The sequence below is a fragment of the Dendrobates tinctorius genome, unplaced genomic scaffold (assembly GCF_039654945.1).
Source record: "Dendrobates tinctorius isolate UK_male_01 unplaced genomic scaffold, ASM3965494v1 ptg000036l, whole genome shotgun sequence".
Lineage (NCBI taxonomy): Eukaryota > Metazoa > Chordata > Amphibia > Anura > Dendrobatidae > Dendrobates > Dendrobates tinctorius.
The window spans coordinates 19881491-19899167 of NW_027361704.1; the positions used below are offsets into that span (position 1 = coordinate 19881491).

General features: G+C 43.0%; 1 protein-coding gene across 1 annotated transcript in view; it reads left to right on the top strand.

Annotated features, from left to right (window-relative positions):
• LOC141087894 (ankyrin repeat and KH domain-containing protein 1-like) overlaps nucleotides 1-17677 on the top strand; it is a 292502-nt gene that overhangs the window by 133653 nt on the left and 141172 nt on the right. The window contains exons 7-9 of the mRNA XM_073573744.1: nucleotides 13555-13649; nucleotides 14722-14959; nucleotides 15082-15273. Of these exons, the coding sequence (XP_073429845.1) occupies nucleotides 13555-13649; nucleotides 14722-14959; nucleotides 15082-15273 (525 nt within the window). The remainder of the gene's footprint in view (nucleotides 1-13554; nucleotides 13650-14721; nucleotides 14960-15081; nucleotides 15274-17677) is intronic.

Sequence of the window (17677 nt, forward strand, 5' to 3'; positions counted from 1 at the left end):
CATTTTTCCGTTAGGGCTTGGGATTGGGGTAAGGGTTGGTATTGGGTGGGTTCCACTGTTTAGGTACATCACGGGGTCTCCAAACGCGACGTGGCGCCACCTTTGATTCCAGCCAATTTTGCATTCATAAAGTCTTAACGGTGCTCCCTCCCTTCTGAGCCCTGCCATGTGGCCAAACATTGGCTTTCCCCCCCACATACGTGGGTAATGACATACTCGGGAGATATCACACAACAAATTTTGTGGTCCATTTTCTCCTGATACCCTTGTGAAAATAAAAAAAAAAAATTGGTTCCAAAGAAAATTTTTTTTGGGAAAAAGTAAAATGTTCTCATTTTCCTTCCACATTGCTTTAGTTCTCATGAACAACCTGAAGGGTTAATTAACTTGTAAAGTAGACATGTGGGAAATGTTATTTCTTAACTAATTTGTGTGACACCACTCTCTGATTTAAGGGTACAAAAATTGAATGTTTGAAAATTGCTAAATTTTCAAAGTTATTGCCAAATTTCCGTGTTTTTTTTTTTCATACACGCAAGATAAATTGAATAAATTTTACCACTATCATGAAGTACAATATGTTATGAAAAACGTGACATATTGTACTTCATGAATCAGTGGGAAACGCTTACGCGTTCTAGAGCTATAACTTCAAAGTGACAGTGGTCAGAATTGTACAAATTGGCTTGGTCATTAAAGGGAACCTGTTATCTCTTTACCGCTACAAGATGTGGCCACTGCCTTTCACGGCTTATCTACAGCTTTCTATAATGCTGTAGATAAGCCCCCATCCGACCTGCAAGATAAGAAAAATAAGTTATTATACCCACTCGGGGGGGCGGTCAGATGCGGTCCGGTCCGATGGGCGTCACAGGTCTGAGTCTGGTGCCTCCCATCTTCGTGAAATGTCTTGCTCCTGCTTGCTTCGTGTCGTACTCCTGCGCAGGCATACTCATCTGCCCTGTTGAGTACTGACCTTTCCCGGCGCCTGCACGCTGCAGTACTTTGCTCTGCCCTCAACAGGTCAGATTAGTACGTCTGCGCAGGAGTGCGACAGTAAGCAAGGGGGAGGACGACATAGCATGAAGATGGGAAGCCCTGGACCCGGACCTGCGACGCCCATTGGATCGGACCGCCTCTCCGGGTGAGTATAATAAAACTTATTTTTCTTATCTTTCCGGTCTGACCGGGGGGCTTATCTACAGCATTATAGAATGCTGTAAATAAGCCCTGAAAGGCAGTGACTGCATCTTATAGCGGCAAAAAGAGGTGACCGGTTCCCTTTAACCCTTTCCCGATATTGGACGTACTATTCCGTCCATGTGCCCTGGGACTTAATGCCCATGGACGGAATAGTATGTCACACGCGATCAGCCACGCTCACAGGGGGAGCGCGACTGATCCTGGCCGGGTGTCAGCTGATTCTCACAGCCAAAACCCGGCACTAAGTGCCAGAAGCCGTCACGGACCGCTCCCGGCATTTTAACGCCCAGCACACTGCGATCAAACATGATCGTAGCGTTTCGGGAGCAGGCGGAGGGGCTGTCAGCTGTGACATGACAGCCCCTCTGAATTAAGATCAGAGACCCTGCGGCATGATGTAGGGTCCCTATCACTCCCATGCTGACACAACGTCGTCATGATGAAATCCGGGTTACTAGAGCTCAGACGTCCTGTCATGCGCAGTGCATGTCAGGAAGTTTCTGATGTTAGTGTGCACAGTGCAGCGCTGACATCTTATATGGCATGCAGATCTATATGCCATATAAGCAATCAGCCTGCACACAATGAGTGTGGGACACAGTGTAAAAGATAGAATGAAATAAAAAAATTAAGTTATAAAAATAAAAAAAAATTAATCAATATTCTATAATTAAATCAATATTTGAATAAAAATATCAACGCTAAAAGTACACATTTAGTATCGCTGTGTCTGTAACGACCCGACCTTAATATTAAACCAGCCCCCCCCTAGTTAACCCCTTTAGTGAAAACCATTAAAAAAGGCAAAAAAAAATGCTTTATCATACCGCCGAACAAAAAGGGGAATAACACGCGATCAAAAAGAATGATGTAAATAAACGTGGTACCGCTGAAGGTCATCTTGTCCCGCAAAACAACAAGCCGCCATATAGCTCCATCACTGGAAAAATAAGTTATAGCTTTCAGAATAAAGCAATGCAAAAATAATTTATTTTTTTCTATAAAAGTTTTTATTGTGTAAAAGCGCCTAAACATAAAAAATGCTATAAATGAGGTATCGTTCTCATCGTACTGACCCAAAGAATAAAGAAACATAAATAAAATAAATAAATAAATAAATAATAATAATAAATAATAAATAATAATAAATAAATAAATAATAATAAATAATAATAATAATAATAATAATTAATAATAATAAATAATAATAAATAAATAATAATAAATAAATAAATAAATAAAAAACAGCCTTATCAATTTCACCGCACGTGGAACGGTATAAACACCCCCCCCCCCCCCCCCAAAAAAAAAAAAAAAAAAAAAAATTCATTAATTGCTGGTTTTTGTACATTCTGCCTCCCAAAAATCGGAATAAAAAGCGATCAAAAAATGTCGTGTGCCCGAAAATGGTAGCAATAAAACATAAACTCATCCCGCAAAAAACAAGACCTCACATGACACTGTGGGCCAAAATATGGAAAAATTATAGCTCTCAAAATGTGGTGAGGCAAAAACTATTTTTTGCAATAAAAATTGTCTTTTAGTATGTTACAGCTGCCAAACATAGCCTGCTATAAATAGTAAATCAAACCCCCCTTTATCACCCTCTTAGTTAGGGAAAAATAATAAAATACATTTGTTTATTTCCATTTTCCGGTTGTTGCTAAAGTTAGGGTTAGGATTGACATTAGGTTTAGGGGTGTGTTGTGCTGATGTAAAGTAGACATGTGGGAAATGGTGTTTATTTAATATTCTGTGACACATTTCTCTGTTTTAAGGGCATGAAAATTCAAAGTTAAAAAAATGCGAAATTTTCAAAATTTTCGCTAAATTTCCGTTTTTTTCACAAATAAACGCAAGTCATATCAAAGAAATTTTACCACTATCATGAAGGACATGCTTATGCCATTCTCTGTGTTTTTGTTCACGGGGCCATGCTTTAGGACAAGCTGCATTTTACTGCAGAGTAAAGGTTCTTAAAATTGTTACTCTATCCCATTTGTTAAGCCATGCTAAATCATTTTTTTAAGAGGTGAAAATGCAGAATTACTGCAAGACTGTTTTAACAGTAAACTCTGCATACTGAAATATCGGGTAAGTCTGTCTTCTGCTTGGCATTCACTTCTTCTAAGTTTAGTCTACTTTAATGGAGTTGCCAATTTAAAGAAAAGTAGCCTTCGAGGGGTAACTAAACATAGGTATGCATGGGTTTGAAAAGAAACAAGTGTGCAATATTTATTTTAGTAAGTGTGGATGAATAGATTTTCCTAATTTCTTTGCAGAAAGATTAACATGGAAATTTGAACACCAAGAAGTAAATTGTAGAATTATGGAACTCACAGGATTGATACATGTTAATGATGAGAAAATTTTAACTTTTTCAAATCATTTTGATTTATTTACTATCAAGTAGGCGTGCCACACACAAGAAATACATGCACTTACATATCTTGGCTATAACCCCATAGTGACCACCAATACGACTTAAAAACTGACCTGAGATATGTGAGTGGCATACCCAAACAGGTGAAAATGCAACAGGTGTCAGCAATACATTGTACCCTCTTGCTTCGGCCACAATTGGCATTGACACGGACCATGGCTGTTAATCCTTTAGATGCGGCTGTCAATGGGGACTATGGCATCTAAGGGTACGTGCACACGCTGCGGATTGGGGTGCGGATTTGGCCGCGCGGATTTTGTGAAATCCGCAGGTCAATCTGCAGGTCAAAAGACCTGCGGTTTTACCTGCGGATTGCTCTGTGGTTTTGCCCTGCGGTTTTTCATCTCCACAATGGAGGAGATGGCAAACCGCAGCGGAATCCGCAGAAAGAATTGACATGTCAATTCTTTCTGCGGTTTCAAAACCGCACGGAAAAATCTGCACGGTCTGCGCAGCAGTTTTTTATTCCCATAGGGAATAATGGTACTGTACACCGCAGCGGCAAAATCCGATGCGGAACCGCAGCAGAATCCGCAGCGTGTGCACACACCCTTAGTCCTCGGTTTGAACAGTCGTGCTGACAAAGTCTTGGTGCTCCATGGCGGGGGCCAATTGTTTAAATACACCTTTCCACTAGCTTGTTTTCTGTCTCCACCCCCTCTTCTTTGGCAACTCTGGCTTCATTGAGCTAGAGAAGGGAGGAAATGGTTAGAAAGCAAGCTGGGTGGGAATATTTTATATTAATGATTGGCCCTCCGTGAAGTACCGAGCGCTTGAACTTAGTTTGAACAGTCTGTGTGTGCTGACAGTCCCTTTAACCCTTTAATGAACAGCGATACGCTATCGGAGACTTTGGAGAACGAATATGAGCCGGGATGTTTTTTTTTCTGGACCCTGATAATGTGATCACTGTTATTCAACACATAATGGCGATCACGTGAAAAAGTTTAAAAATTATTTTTCTCTTCTCTGACATGTTATGCTGTTCCCATGCCCCCCATGGTCCCTTGGTACTGGCAACTTCATCCTTCCCATCCCCCAGCCCTCCTTCTACAGCAAAATGGCGGGTGCATGCGCGGTGCATTTTTCTTTTTGGTTGATCACTGTGATAAACACTAATTAGTAATTTATGACAATTTTGGCTGTGCCTAGCTGTACACTGCCTGTTCTGCCCATTTTGTGCAGCAAGATATTTTTAAGTGCTGTTCCATTTATCGCCAGTATTTGTCATAAGTTGCCCTTCCCTTTCTTATTCATGTGTTTGGAATCTTCTGTTCCCCCAAATGGTTAACTGTTCAGAATCGCCCCTTCCTGCCCTGGTCAACAATATGTAACCATTTTCAGCCAGTCTTCTGAGTAGCTCACACCTGATCAGCTCTCTGCAAAACCACTGCTTATAACAAGTGGATTCTGGTAAGGTTTAATGCATTTATGTAGACTATGCTATGCATCTGTGTTAGCACCCATAATGCAGTCCCCCATGATGTTTACAATGCATGTTAGTTATATGCATCCTCTGGATATGCATCCTCTGTTCAGTCAGTGCAAAGCTTGCAGCCATTAGTTGTTTTAGATATCTTTCTCTTTTACTGCTGTGTATGTTGTACTGCTCAGCTTCTATATAATGCATGCTGCCGATACAACAGCATCCTGTATTAATGCTACTGTTGTGATAGTACCTTGTATTGCTGTGATTACCTGCCAGTATTTGTGTATTTTGTATATTATCTACCAGTACTGACATGCTGCATTATCTGTCTTTTATAGTTTTTACCTGAATCATCCACATTTTGTACAACAATCTCTAATATAATCTACAACTTTGTACAACAACCCCTGATCTCATCTACTACTGTGTTCTACTATACCATCTGTTATCTCCCATTGTTGTCCATATCCTACCAATAAATAGACTTCAGCACCCATACAGTCTTGTTTCTGGGAGTGGATGAAAGGTTAAGCCGTATTCTGGAATCCACACGGCGTCATACGTGGAAGAAGGAAGAATAGTAAAAACGGAAGCGCCGATCGCAGGTGGTGGTTACCCAGGCTGTACGGAGCCGCTAACACCCAAACTGCTCTCCATACTACTCCAGCAGCCGCAGGGATAAGAGCCCAGAGCTCAGGAAAAATGGACTGCTGGTTGCAGGCGGTGGTTACCCAGGCTATGTAGCACCGCTACCACCCAAACTGCTCCGCATACGGATACTACAGCAACCGCCACACAGCCGCAGGGATAAGAACCCAGGGCTCAGTAAAGGACCGCCGGTCGCACGCGGTGATTGTATAGACTGTACGGGACCGCTAACACCCACTGCTCCGCATACGGGTATCACAAGAGCCGCCGTACAGCTGCAGAATGCTACTGCAGCCCACCAAGAAGTGCTACAACATTCCCGCCACGCTGAAGCCCGCCATACATACTCAGTTTCCCACCAATATACTCAGCAATACGCAGCTAAACGCACAATGTCTCGGAAAAGCACAGCCTCACTCAAAACGAGGTCACGAGCAAGCTCCAGCAGGTCGTCATTAGCAGAGCTCGCTGCTGTCGCTTTTGCTGAAGCCGAAGCGGCCAAAGCAAGAGCCTCCTTCGCCGAACGAGAGATGCATCTAATGTTGAGACAAGCAGATCAAGGTGCCGAAACCACACGTTTGCAGGCCATGAGAGACACGAAAGCCGCATGTCTGCAGGCAGAGAGAGGCGGAAACTGCTCGCCTGCGAGCCGAAACTGCACATTTGCAAGCAGAGCTAGAAAGACTTGCTGCAGACAAAGAGACATCAGCTGCAATAGCTAACGCTGAGTGTTTGGAAGCTATGAAGAATCCTGATTCTGAAAGACGCAGCAGCATTGTCGGACCAGATCTAGAGCAGCAAGATCCAGCGCAGTGCGTCGCAGACTACGTTCGACAACATTCCGGCGTGGATGACAGCCCTGACGCATCATGTCGATCAGCCCATGCTGATTACCTATGATCCAAGCCCGAGCTTCACTACCATAGGCGAGGAGACGTCCAGCACAGAGATGGCCGACCACAGCTACCGTTCCACTGAAAAGGTACAGCTCCCATCCAGCCTTAAAGAGCCACCTTCTTAACTGATAAGGTACTGCACAGACTATCCGGAGTCAGAAGCGTCTTACAGGTATGGTGATACACCACACACTAGACATGACTATAACACACCGGCTCGTGCCAGCACTGACTGAGTCACAATGGACATTGCAAAGTTCTTTGCCTGCTGAGAACTGGTTACAAAAGGACTCTGAAGTTCACTGACAAACCTGAGAATTATCAGTCGTGGCGAGCCTCGTTCCGGAACGCCATTCATGGTCTGGACCTTTCTTGTAGTGAGGAGTTAGATAGTAAAGTGGCTCTGAAGTAAGTCTGTCGAGCATGCCAAAAGACTCAGACATTAATGTAAAGCATCCTTGCACAGCCCTACATAAAGTGTGGGAAAGACTTGATGAATGCTGTGGGACAGTAGAAGTCATAGAGAATGCTTTATATAAAAGAATTGATGATTTTCCTAAGATAGGACCTAAAGATTATCTAAAGCTTAGAGATTTGAGTGATTTATTGACTTAGTTACAGGTTGCCCAGCAGGAAGGAGACTTGCCCGGATTGGCATTCTTAAGCCCCTGTTACACACTGCGATATCGCTAGCAATATCGCTGTAAAGTCACCGATTTTGTGACGTTGCAGCGATATTGCTAGCGATATCGCTGCATGTGATACTTGCCTCCGACCGGCTCCCCCGCTGCTCATCGTTGGTCGCGCGAGAACGTCTTGGACCATTCGCTCGTTGGCACCACAGGAAGCGCCGCAGGAAGTGGCCGACGAGCGAGGCGTGGAGGCGGGCGGGAGGACGCCAGGATCGCCGCGTCTGACAGGTAAGTAGCGACCCCTGCTATGTCGCTGGTGAGATCTGCCTGTGTGGCAGCTCACTAGCGACCACTTAGCGATGCACCAGCGATCCATATTGTTGTCGGGATCGCTGGTGCATCGCTAAGTGTAATGGTACCCTTAGACACCGCTAAGGGTGTGAATCCAATAGTACAGAAACTTCCTTACAACCTACAAGAATATTAAATTACATGTGGTTCAGAGTATAAACAAAATCATAATGTATCTTTCCCTCCTTTCACTGTATTTGTTGATTTTGTCACCAAACAATCTAGGATCAGAAGTGACCCTAGTTTTGACTTTACTCTGTCATGTTCCACTGCCCCTGGTGTCCATCCCGTAAGACACCCGTGGCAGTCCACAAAACTAACATTGTTTCCACAGGCCCTCGTCACAAGGTGAATGAACCCCCTCCAGACGAGAGCAAGCCTCAGGATGTCAGTAAACATTGTCCTCTACACAAACCACATCCTCTACTGAAATGCAGAGCCTTCAGGGAGAAGTCTTTTGGAGGATTGCAAATGTTTCCTCAAGGAGAACAACATCTGCTTCAAATGTTGGGCCACAACCTCTCACTTCGCCAGGAACTGTGAAGCTAGCGTGAAATGGGCAGAATGCAGCAGCACAGATCACAATACAGCCTTGCACCCTGGATCACCCTCACGAGTGTTGTCGCAAGCAGAGGAGCATGATGGGAAGCAGAAGGACATTGGCGAAGACACCCCTGAGGTCAGCTCTAAATGTACAGAGATCTGTAGGAGACTCAAAGGAGGGAGGTCCTGTTCAAAAATCTGTTTTGTCCGAGTCTATCCTGCAGGCCACAAGGAAAAGGCCTTCAAGATGTATACAATCCTGGATGACCAACGTCCCTAGCCAGGTCCATCTTCTTTGACAACTTCAGCATTGTAGGCCCTGGTTCTCCCTACACCCTGAGGACGTGTTCAGGTTCCGTTGAGATGGCGGGGAGAAAAGCAAGCGGATACAAGGTGGAGTCCATAGATGGCCAAACCTGCCTATTGCTACCGACCATCCTGGAGTGCAACCAGATTCTTGACAACAGGTCAGAGATACCTTCAAGGGAGGTGGCGACACATCACCCCCATCTAAAGCTTATAGCCCACCTGATACCTGAAAGGGATCCCAGGAACCCCAATAGCTCTACTTCTGGGAAGAGATATACTACAAGTCTACAAGGCTAGAGAATGTATAAACTGCTCCAGGAACGCTCCATACGCTCAGAGGCATGACCTTGGATGGGTCATCGTAGGAGATGTCTGTCAAGAAGGAGCACACAAGCCAGCCTCAGTCAACAGTATGCTTACCACCACACTAGAAAATGGACGTCAGTCTCTCTTCCGGCCATGTCACAATAGTCTGCTGGTAAAGGAATTGCCAAACAGCACTCCACTACCTTGCCCTTTCTCAGCACCTACCAATGAAGACCACGCCTGTGAGGGTGAACAAGACCACATGGGATGTACAGTCTTCCACAGGACAAAGGAGGACGACAAGGTAGCGATGTCCATAGAAGATAGAATGTTCCTGGACATCATGTATGCACAAATAGTCAAAGACAACCTCAACAAGAGACAACCTATTCCTGGTGACAGCGTGCTAAAGAAGCTCGATCCAATTGTTGACCAAGTCGGACTGCTGAGAGTAGGTGGCCGTCTTCAAGAAGCCGAGGTAGAAGTTTCAGAGAAACACCTGGTAATAATCCCTGGACGTAATCACGTCACAACCCTGCTCACTCAGCATCAACATGACTTAGTGAGACACCAAGGCCGTTTGTTCATCGAAGGGAATCTGCGGGCGACTGGTCTGTGGATAGTCGGCACAAAGAAGTGTGAGCAAACTCATTTTCAACTGTGTTGGGTGTCGCAAACTCCGTGGCACTTTCCAAAATCCGAAGATGGCCAATCATCCATCCGAAAGACTCAATACCGATCCCCCCCTTCACCAACGTTGGACTAGATGTATTCGGTCCTTGGTCTGTGGCTACTCGACACACTAGGAAATCCAATACTGAAGCAAAGTGTTGGGCAGTCCTATTCACTTGTCTGTCCATCAGAGCTGTTCATATCGAAGTAATTGAGTCTATGGTCACAAGTTTCAGAAATGCGTTTCGACGCTTCACCGCAACCAGAGGCCCTGTGGAGCATATTCGCTTCGACAAAGGTACGGATTTCATTGGAGCGGCAAGAGAACTCCAAAGCCCTTCCAATTTGGACATCGCTAATGTTGAAAGGTACATTGGCGAGCAAGGATGCACCTGGATTTTCAATCCGCCACACTCTTCGCACATGTGAGGTGCCTGATAGGCATAGCACGCAAGATACTAGAGTCTGTCTTGCAAACGAACACCAGACTCACACTTGAGAGTTTAACTACGTTCTTGGCTGAGGTATCGGCTATCATGAACGCCAGGCCACTGTCAGCACTCTCCAGTGATTCCGGAGACCCAACAGTCCTTACTTTGGCAATGCTACTCACGCAGAAAACCTGTGTCCCAAGAGCTCCACTCGGAGAATTCAACGATAAAGATCTCTTCAGACGCCAGTGGAGGCAAGTGCAAAGTGTGTCCAATGTCTTCTGGGACAGATGGAAGAAGCAATATCTCTCCAGTCTACAAAACAGGACAAAGTGACAAAAAGACCGCCCAAACATCCAACCAGGCGATATGGTACTTGTCAAAGACTCTGTCACAACGTAATGAGTGGCCACTCGGCCTAGTCACCAAGCCTCTTCCTAGCAAGGATGGGAAATTGCACAAGGTAGAGGTCAAAGTGAGCAAACTTGGGGAGAACAAACTGTTCCTCAGGCCAGTTACTGAACTTGTACTGTTATTATCCCCAAAAGAGCCAAATAGTGGCATCCGTTGATACCAAGCGGGGAGTGTATTGCCCATTCTGCGCAGCAAGATATTTTTAAGTGCTGTTCCAGCAATCGCCAGTAGGTGTCATAAGTTGCCCTTCTTCTTATTCGTGTGTTTGGGATCTTCTGTTCCCCCAAATGATTAACTGTTCAGAACTGCCCCTTCTTCCTGCCCTGGTCAACAACATGTAACCATTTTCAGCCGGTCTTCTGAGTAGCACACACCTGATCAGCTCTCTGCAAAACCACTGCTTATAACAAGTGGATTCTGGTAAGGTTTAATGCATTTATGTAAACTATGCGACGCATCTGTTTTAGCACCCATAATGCAGCCCCCCCCATGATGTTTGCAATGCATGTTAGTTATATGCATCCTCTGTTCAGTCAGTGCAAAGCTTGCAGCCATTAGTTGTTTTAGACATTTTTCTCTTTTACTGCTGTGTATGTTGTACTACTCAGCTTCTATATAATGCATGCTGCTGATATAACCGCATCCTGTATTAATGCTACTGTTGTGATAGTACCTTGTATTGCTGTGATTACCTGCCAGTATTTGTGTATTGTATATTATCTACCAGTACTGACATGCTGCATTATCTCTCTCTTAGGCTATGTGCACACGTATGCAGAAAATTTCTGCATGAAAGCCGGACTCCTTCCCAGAAAACGCACGTTTTTTCCCGCGCGTTTTTGCCACAATTTTTTCCGGAGCATCCCCAGAGACATAGAAAATAGCCAGAAATGCAGAATTTACAGCGAAATTAATGAGCATGCTGCGTTTACCGTGAAGCGTTTTTTCGCAGTAAAAAACGCATCAATATGCACAAAGTGCAAAATGCATTAAAATGAATGGGAAGCTTCTTTTAGGCGTTTTTTAAGCTGATTTTTTTGGTAAATCCATGAGAAAAACGCTGTGAGAACATAGCCTTATAGTTTTTACCTGAATCATCCACATTTTGTACAGCAATCTGCTGAATCATCCATAACTGTGTTCAACAATCTCTGATATAATCTACAACTTTGTACAACAACCCCTGATCTCCTTTACTACGGTGTTCTACTATACCATCTGTTATCTTCCATTGTTGTCCATATCATCCCAATAAATAGACATAAGCACCCATACAGTCTTGTTTCTGGGAGTGGATGAAAGGTTAAAGCCGTATGCTGGAATCCACACAGCGTCATACGTGGAAGAAGGCAGAACACCGCCCCACCCTCATATTTACCCATAGTGAAATCAATTTTTTAAGTTCTTTCATTCTTTACAATTAGATTTAGGGTTGAACTTAGGGTTTTTTCAAAAGTTGCAAAAAAAAAAAAAAAAAGTGACCAAACGATATGCTCACTATACCCCTGGATAAAATCCTTGATCGATGTAGTTTCCCAAATGGCGTCAGTTGTGTGTGTGTGTGGGGGGTTCTGTTGTTTAGGCACCTTAGCGAAACTGCAAATGTGACATGGTGCCCGTCATCTTTCAGCCAAATTTGTGTTCAAAATTCAAATTTTGCTTCTTCCGTTCCGAGCCTTGCAGATTCTCCAAACAGAACTTTCTGACTACATTTTCTCTCATAAGAAAGTGAATAGCAAACACTGTTGGGCCACTATTTGGTGCTATAGCATAATTTTGGAGGTAATTTTTTTTTCATTCCACCTTGCATTACACCTGAAGGGTTAAAAAAAATTATAAATCCTGATGAGACCTGCGTAGTCTCGAAAGCTTGCAATTTGTTACTATCATTTCAGTTAGCCATTAAAATGTATCAACCACTGAGGACTCTCAATTCTGAATATTCTTCTACAAATTTATACAAACTTGTCAAATGTCTTATTTTTTATAAACTCATAACATCTCAACCTAAATATTACCATTATCATAAAATGTCACAACAACTGTCTCAAAATCACTGATATGCTAAAACACTCAAGAGTTATTGCCACATAAAGTGACTCGTGTCAGATTTGAAAAACTTGGCCTGGTCATGAGTTTATTAATGGCTGTCTGAGGAATGTTCTGCCACTCTGAATGCATGTGGACAAATCCTCAAGATCCACTGCTGGCAGTCCTCTTAACAGGTGCTGACCAATGATGTCCCAGTTGTGCTGGATGGGCAATGCTGCAGGCAATGATAGTACGATTAGGCCATGCAGGCTAGGTCAGCTATTGCAAAATCATGTATTTTTGCTTATGGCACTCATTTCATACGGAATAAGTTGAGGTTTTGAAACATTTTTCCTTTTTATTTTTCATAGCCAAATTAATTATATCGGTCCTGTGAGTTTTATTATTTCACAACTTTTCCTTCATGGTGTTACAATTTCAATGTTGATTGTATGAATTGTCCTCCAGACAAATAATTTATTTACGAGTTTATCACTTGATGTGATAAATCTTAGTCTCACAGGCAGAATGGTGGTAGATGGAGCCGATAGCGCCCTGCTCCTCTGCATGCACCGGTATGCAGATACCAGTGAAATCATGACGCCAGTAGGTGAGTGATGGGAGGAAGCGCAGCTACATGATGAGGCCTTTGTTCCACGGTTTCGAGGCCTTTGTTCCACGGTTTCAAGCCCTTTGTGTTTCCAGGTCAGAGTGCTGGAAATAACACACAAAGTGCTAAATGTGGTGAGCAATCCGCAGTTTACCCAGGTCTGATCTATTTTGTAACATGTATAGAGGCATTATGATGAGGGTACGCTCACACTGGCAAGTAGCAGCCATTGATTGTCCTGCCAGAGAATCAGCTGCTATATGCAAATGACCCTTGGCTCAAACTGTGCTGCAAACGTGAGTCAAGAGTCAGTGCGCTGTGCTCCGATTTGTCTCGCATAAGAGAATCACAGCTCAGGTGAGGAGGAGACTGAGAGTAATTTCTCCATCTTCTCCATTGCCGGTGTCTTCGGTAATCGCACTGCACTTGGAATGACATTCACTAGATTCAAATTTACCCATAGAGTTGTATGGGAGCATGTCATCTGACTCTCTGATACACTCGCAGCATGCTGCGCACTTGGCCATGTTATACTGCAGTGTGAGTGAGCCAGCCCTAAATGTTTTTTTTTTTTTTTTTTTCCAAATCCTAAGTAAATTTTTTTTTTTTTTTTTTTTAAATTTCCGTCCTCCATAGGTCATCTAGAGATGGTTCGTTTTTTGTTGGATGCTGGTGCTGATCAAGAGCATAAAACGGATGAAATGCACACTGCCTTAATGGAGGCCTGCATGGTATGCACTTAGGCTCTTGTATAAGATCATACAACTTATTCACTTAAAGGATCATCAAAACACTTTACATTTTTGTTGAAGAAAAATGATTGTTTTAATTTTTTTTTCTAAGTAAAATATGAAAAATGGATAGTTTTGATATTTTCAAACGCTCTGTGATTCAGCTGCTGAAATTTACCATGAAAACGTAATATTCCTAGCTCACCGGGACCCCAACGCACGTTTCGCTATTTAGCTTCCTGCGGGGCCCCCGAGGAAGCTAAATAGCGAAACGTGCGTTGGGGTCCCGGTTTCCACTAATAGTAAGTCTGGGTCTTGGCTTATTGTAATTTTTTGTATAACAATATTTTGCCTTTAGTATATCTGGCAGTGTTATCTATCACCATTGATATGTGATTAAACCCTCTATCTCCTTATGTATATATGGCAGATCCATTTTTTAGGATTGCTTTAACATTATTTATTATAGACCTATGGATATATTTTTTACACTTTAATATCTAATTGGTGACAAACTGCCTTGTTTTTCATATATACATATTTGAAAAAACTTGCAACTATGCATTTTACTATATATTTTGCTACATATGTATGTGTATGTGTGTGTGTGTATATATATATATATATATATATATATATATATATATATATATATATATATATATATATATATATATATATATAATATTTACTATATGAAACCAATTTTTGTGCAATCTATTTTTACTTGCCTGTTTAGACACCCTTTCTAATCTATATGTGGATACTAAGTGTCGCTGATTCCTTTATATATTGTGACTCTTGATTGACTCATTACTTGTATTCTATTATTCCTTTTTTGGAAGAAAATAATAAAGATATACATTTTTTACTTTATTGCTCTTTAATCCATTTTTTCTTTGGGTATTATATCTTGTTGTGATGGATGAGCTTTGATATTAGCCTGCTTTTGGTTTGTAACCATTCACAATGCATGAGTAGGATTCTGATCAATTGGAGTTACAGCTCTGTAAATACATTTGTAAACCCTACTCCATGACTTTGATCTCTATCTTACATTTTGCCTTTTTAGGATGGACATGTTGGGGTAGCGCGGTTACTACTTGATAGTGGAGCTCAGGTCAATATGCCTGCAGATTCCTTTGAATCCCCTCTCACGTTAGCTGCTTGTGGTGGCCATGTAGAGCTAGCAGCTCTTTTAATAGAAAGAGGCGCCAATCTTGAAGAGGTGAATGACGAAGGTTATACACCTTTGATGGAAGCGGCACGAGAAGGACATGAGGAAATGGTGGCACTTCTTTTAGCACAAGGTAATTTTATGTATGCTCTGCTTTCTACAGATAAAATGGTGTACATTAAAATTTAACCAAATATTCCCATGTTTTGCTCATGAAAATTCACTGCTACATGCTGATACAACTTAATATTGTAGGTGCGAGCATAAATACTCAGACTGAAGAAACGCAAGAAACTGCTCTTACTCTGGCATGCTGCGGAGGGTTTGCTGAAGTTACAGATTTTCTAGTGAAATCCGGGGCAGATGTAGAACTTGGTTGCTCGACTCCTCTCATGGAAGCATCTCAGGAAGGACATCTTGAACTAGTGAAGTATCTTCTGTCAGCTGGTATGTGTTTCCTAACATTAGGCATTGGGTATTAATTTTCCCCTAGACATGAATGGGTTGTCCACTTCTATATAAGTGCCACAAAACCATGTCCACAGCATATGTTAAAATGCACAGATATTCAGTCTCAAAAAATGACTGCTGGTGGAGGAGCGTATGACCAGAACTGTCAGTCGGCCTCCTCCAATAGAAAATCATTTTATGTGGGCAAGTTGTTTTTCTATTTGAGGAGGCTGGTGGACATGTCCCGTCACTTGTTCCTCCATAAGCAGCCATTGTATGGACTGGATAGTTGTGCATCTGTGGGGAAAGATTAACAATTGCAGGAGGAGAACTAAGTGGCACAAAATTATGTCACCGACACATTAAAGGAAAGATGGCCAGTCCCCTTAACCCCTTCATGACCCTGACCTTTTCCTTTTTTTTTTTTCCCCCTTCCAAGAGCCATAAATTTTTCATCATAGCCGTATGACTGCTTGTTTTTTGCAGGGCAAGTTGTACTTTTGAATAACACCATTCATTGTATCATGTGATGCACTGGAAAGCGGTGAAGTTCTAAGTGCTATGAAATTGCAGAAAAAAGTGCAATTCCACAATTTTTTTAATTTTTTTTGTGGAGGGGAGGGTTACTTCCTTTGTTCACTGTTTAGTAAAACTGACAAAGTAGTATAATTCTCCTGATCAGTAGGAGTTCGCACATACCAAACATTTAGTGTTTGTTTTTTCTTCCTTAAATGGTGGGAGAAAAAAATCATAAATTTGTACGGAAAAAAAAAGCTGCCACTTTCCTAGACCCGTAACATTTTCATTTTTCTGGATTTGGGGCTTTGTTAGGGCTTATTTTTGCACCCAGAGTAGACATTTCTACTGATACCATTTTGGGATAGATACAATGTTTTGCAAAGATTGACACATGTTGCACTGTATTGCAGTGTTTTCCCCCTCATGTTTTACTGTTAGTTACCTTGGGGACTGACAGTGGAATTTAAAAGGTTTACAGCCATGCACAGAGCTCCACTAAGCACACGGCTGTTAAAGACACATGACGACTGATTGAATCAGCCGTCATATGCTGGGAAAGATGCAGGCTCGCCGTGCAAGCCCAAGGCTAAGGCTGGCACAATACTTCAGATGTCGCGAAGGGGTTAAAATTATGGTTGACATAATTTATAAACAGTTAAACGTATACAAATGCATGCACTTGTATGGCTGTCCATGGGGTACATAGACCTTGTATATGGTGGTCGTCCAAGGGTTGATCTATAATGGCACATACAAGCTAAGGAAATTTCTAAAATTACCGTATGTACTCGTGTATAAGCTGACCCCCCCCCCCCCTAAATTTGCCACAAAACTGGGAAAACTTATTGACTTGCGTATAAGCCTAGGGTGTAAAATGCAGCAGTTACTGGTAAATTTCAAAAATAAAAATAGATACCAATAAAAGTTAAATTAATTGAGACAGCAGTAGGTTAAATGTTTTTGAATATCCATATTGCATCAGGAGCCCCATATATTGCTCCATACAGTTCATGATGGCCCCATAAGATGCTCCATACAAAATACACCCCATATAATGCTGCACAAAGGTTAATAATGGGCCCCATAAGATGCTTCATATAATATGTCCCATATGATGCCCCATAAAGGTTATGGCCCCATAAGATATTCCATAGATTATGCCCCATATGCTGCCCCATAAAGGTTATGCCCCCATAAGATCCTCCATAGGTTATGCCCCCATAAGATGCTCCATAGGTTATGCCCCCATAAGATGCTCCATAGATTATTTCCCCATAAGATGCTCCATAGTTTATGCCCCCATATGCTGCTGCAAATAAAAAAAAAAAAAAAAGGAAAAAGACACACTCCTCTTGTCGCTGGGGGCCCGGTACCAGTGTCCTGAGCAGGCGGGGACAGGTGCCTCGGCACTGGCGATATTTACTGATCCCCGCTCCATGGCTGCGCGTCGCTCTGTCCGCCGGGTCCCTCTGTCAGTGACGTTCAGGCAGAGGGCACGGCACACACTAACTACGTCACCGCGCCCTCTGACCTGAACATCAGACAGGTCGCGGAGGAGAGGAAAGCAGCGGTGGAGTGGGGATAGGTGAATATAGCTTATACTTACCCCCTCCTGGCGCAGTCTCTGCAGCCCCCCTGCTTCTCCCGTTCTCGGGTTCCGTCCTTCAGTGGTCACGTGGTACCGCTCATTAAAGTAATAAATATGCGCATATTCATGACTTTAATGAGCGTTACCACGTGACTGCTGAAGGAAGTGAGACAGTGTGAGATGCGGGGGGGGGGGGGGGCGCTGCAGAGACGCGCCAGGTAAGTATGACCTGACACTCCCCCCTTCCCCCACGACCCCTGGTATATGACTTGCGTATAAGCCGAGAGGGGGACT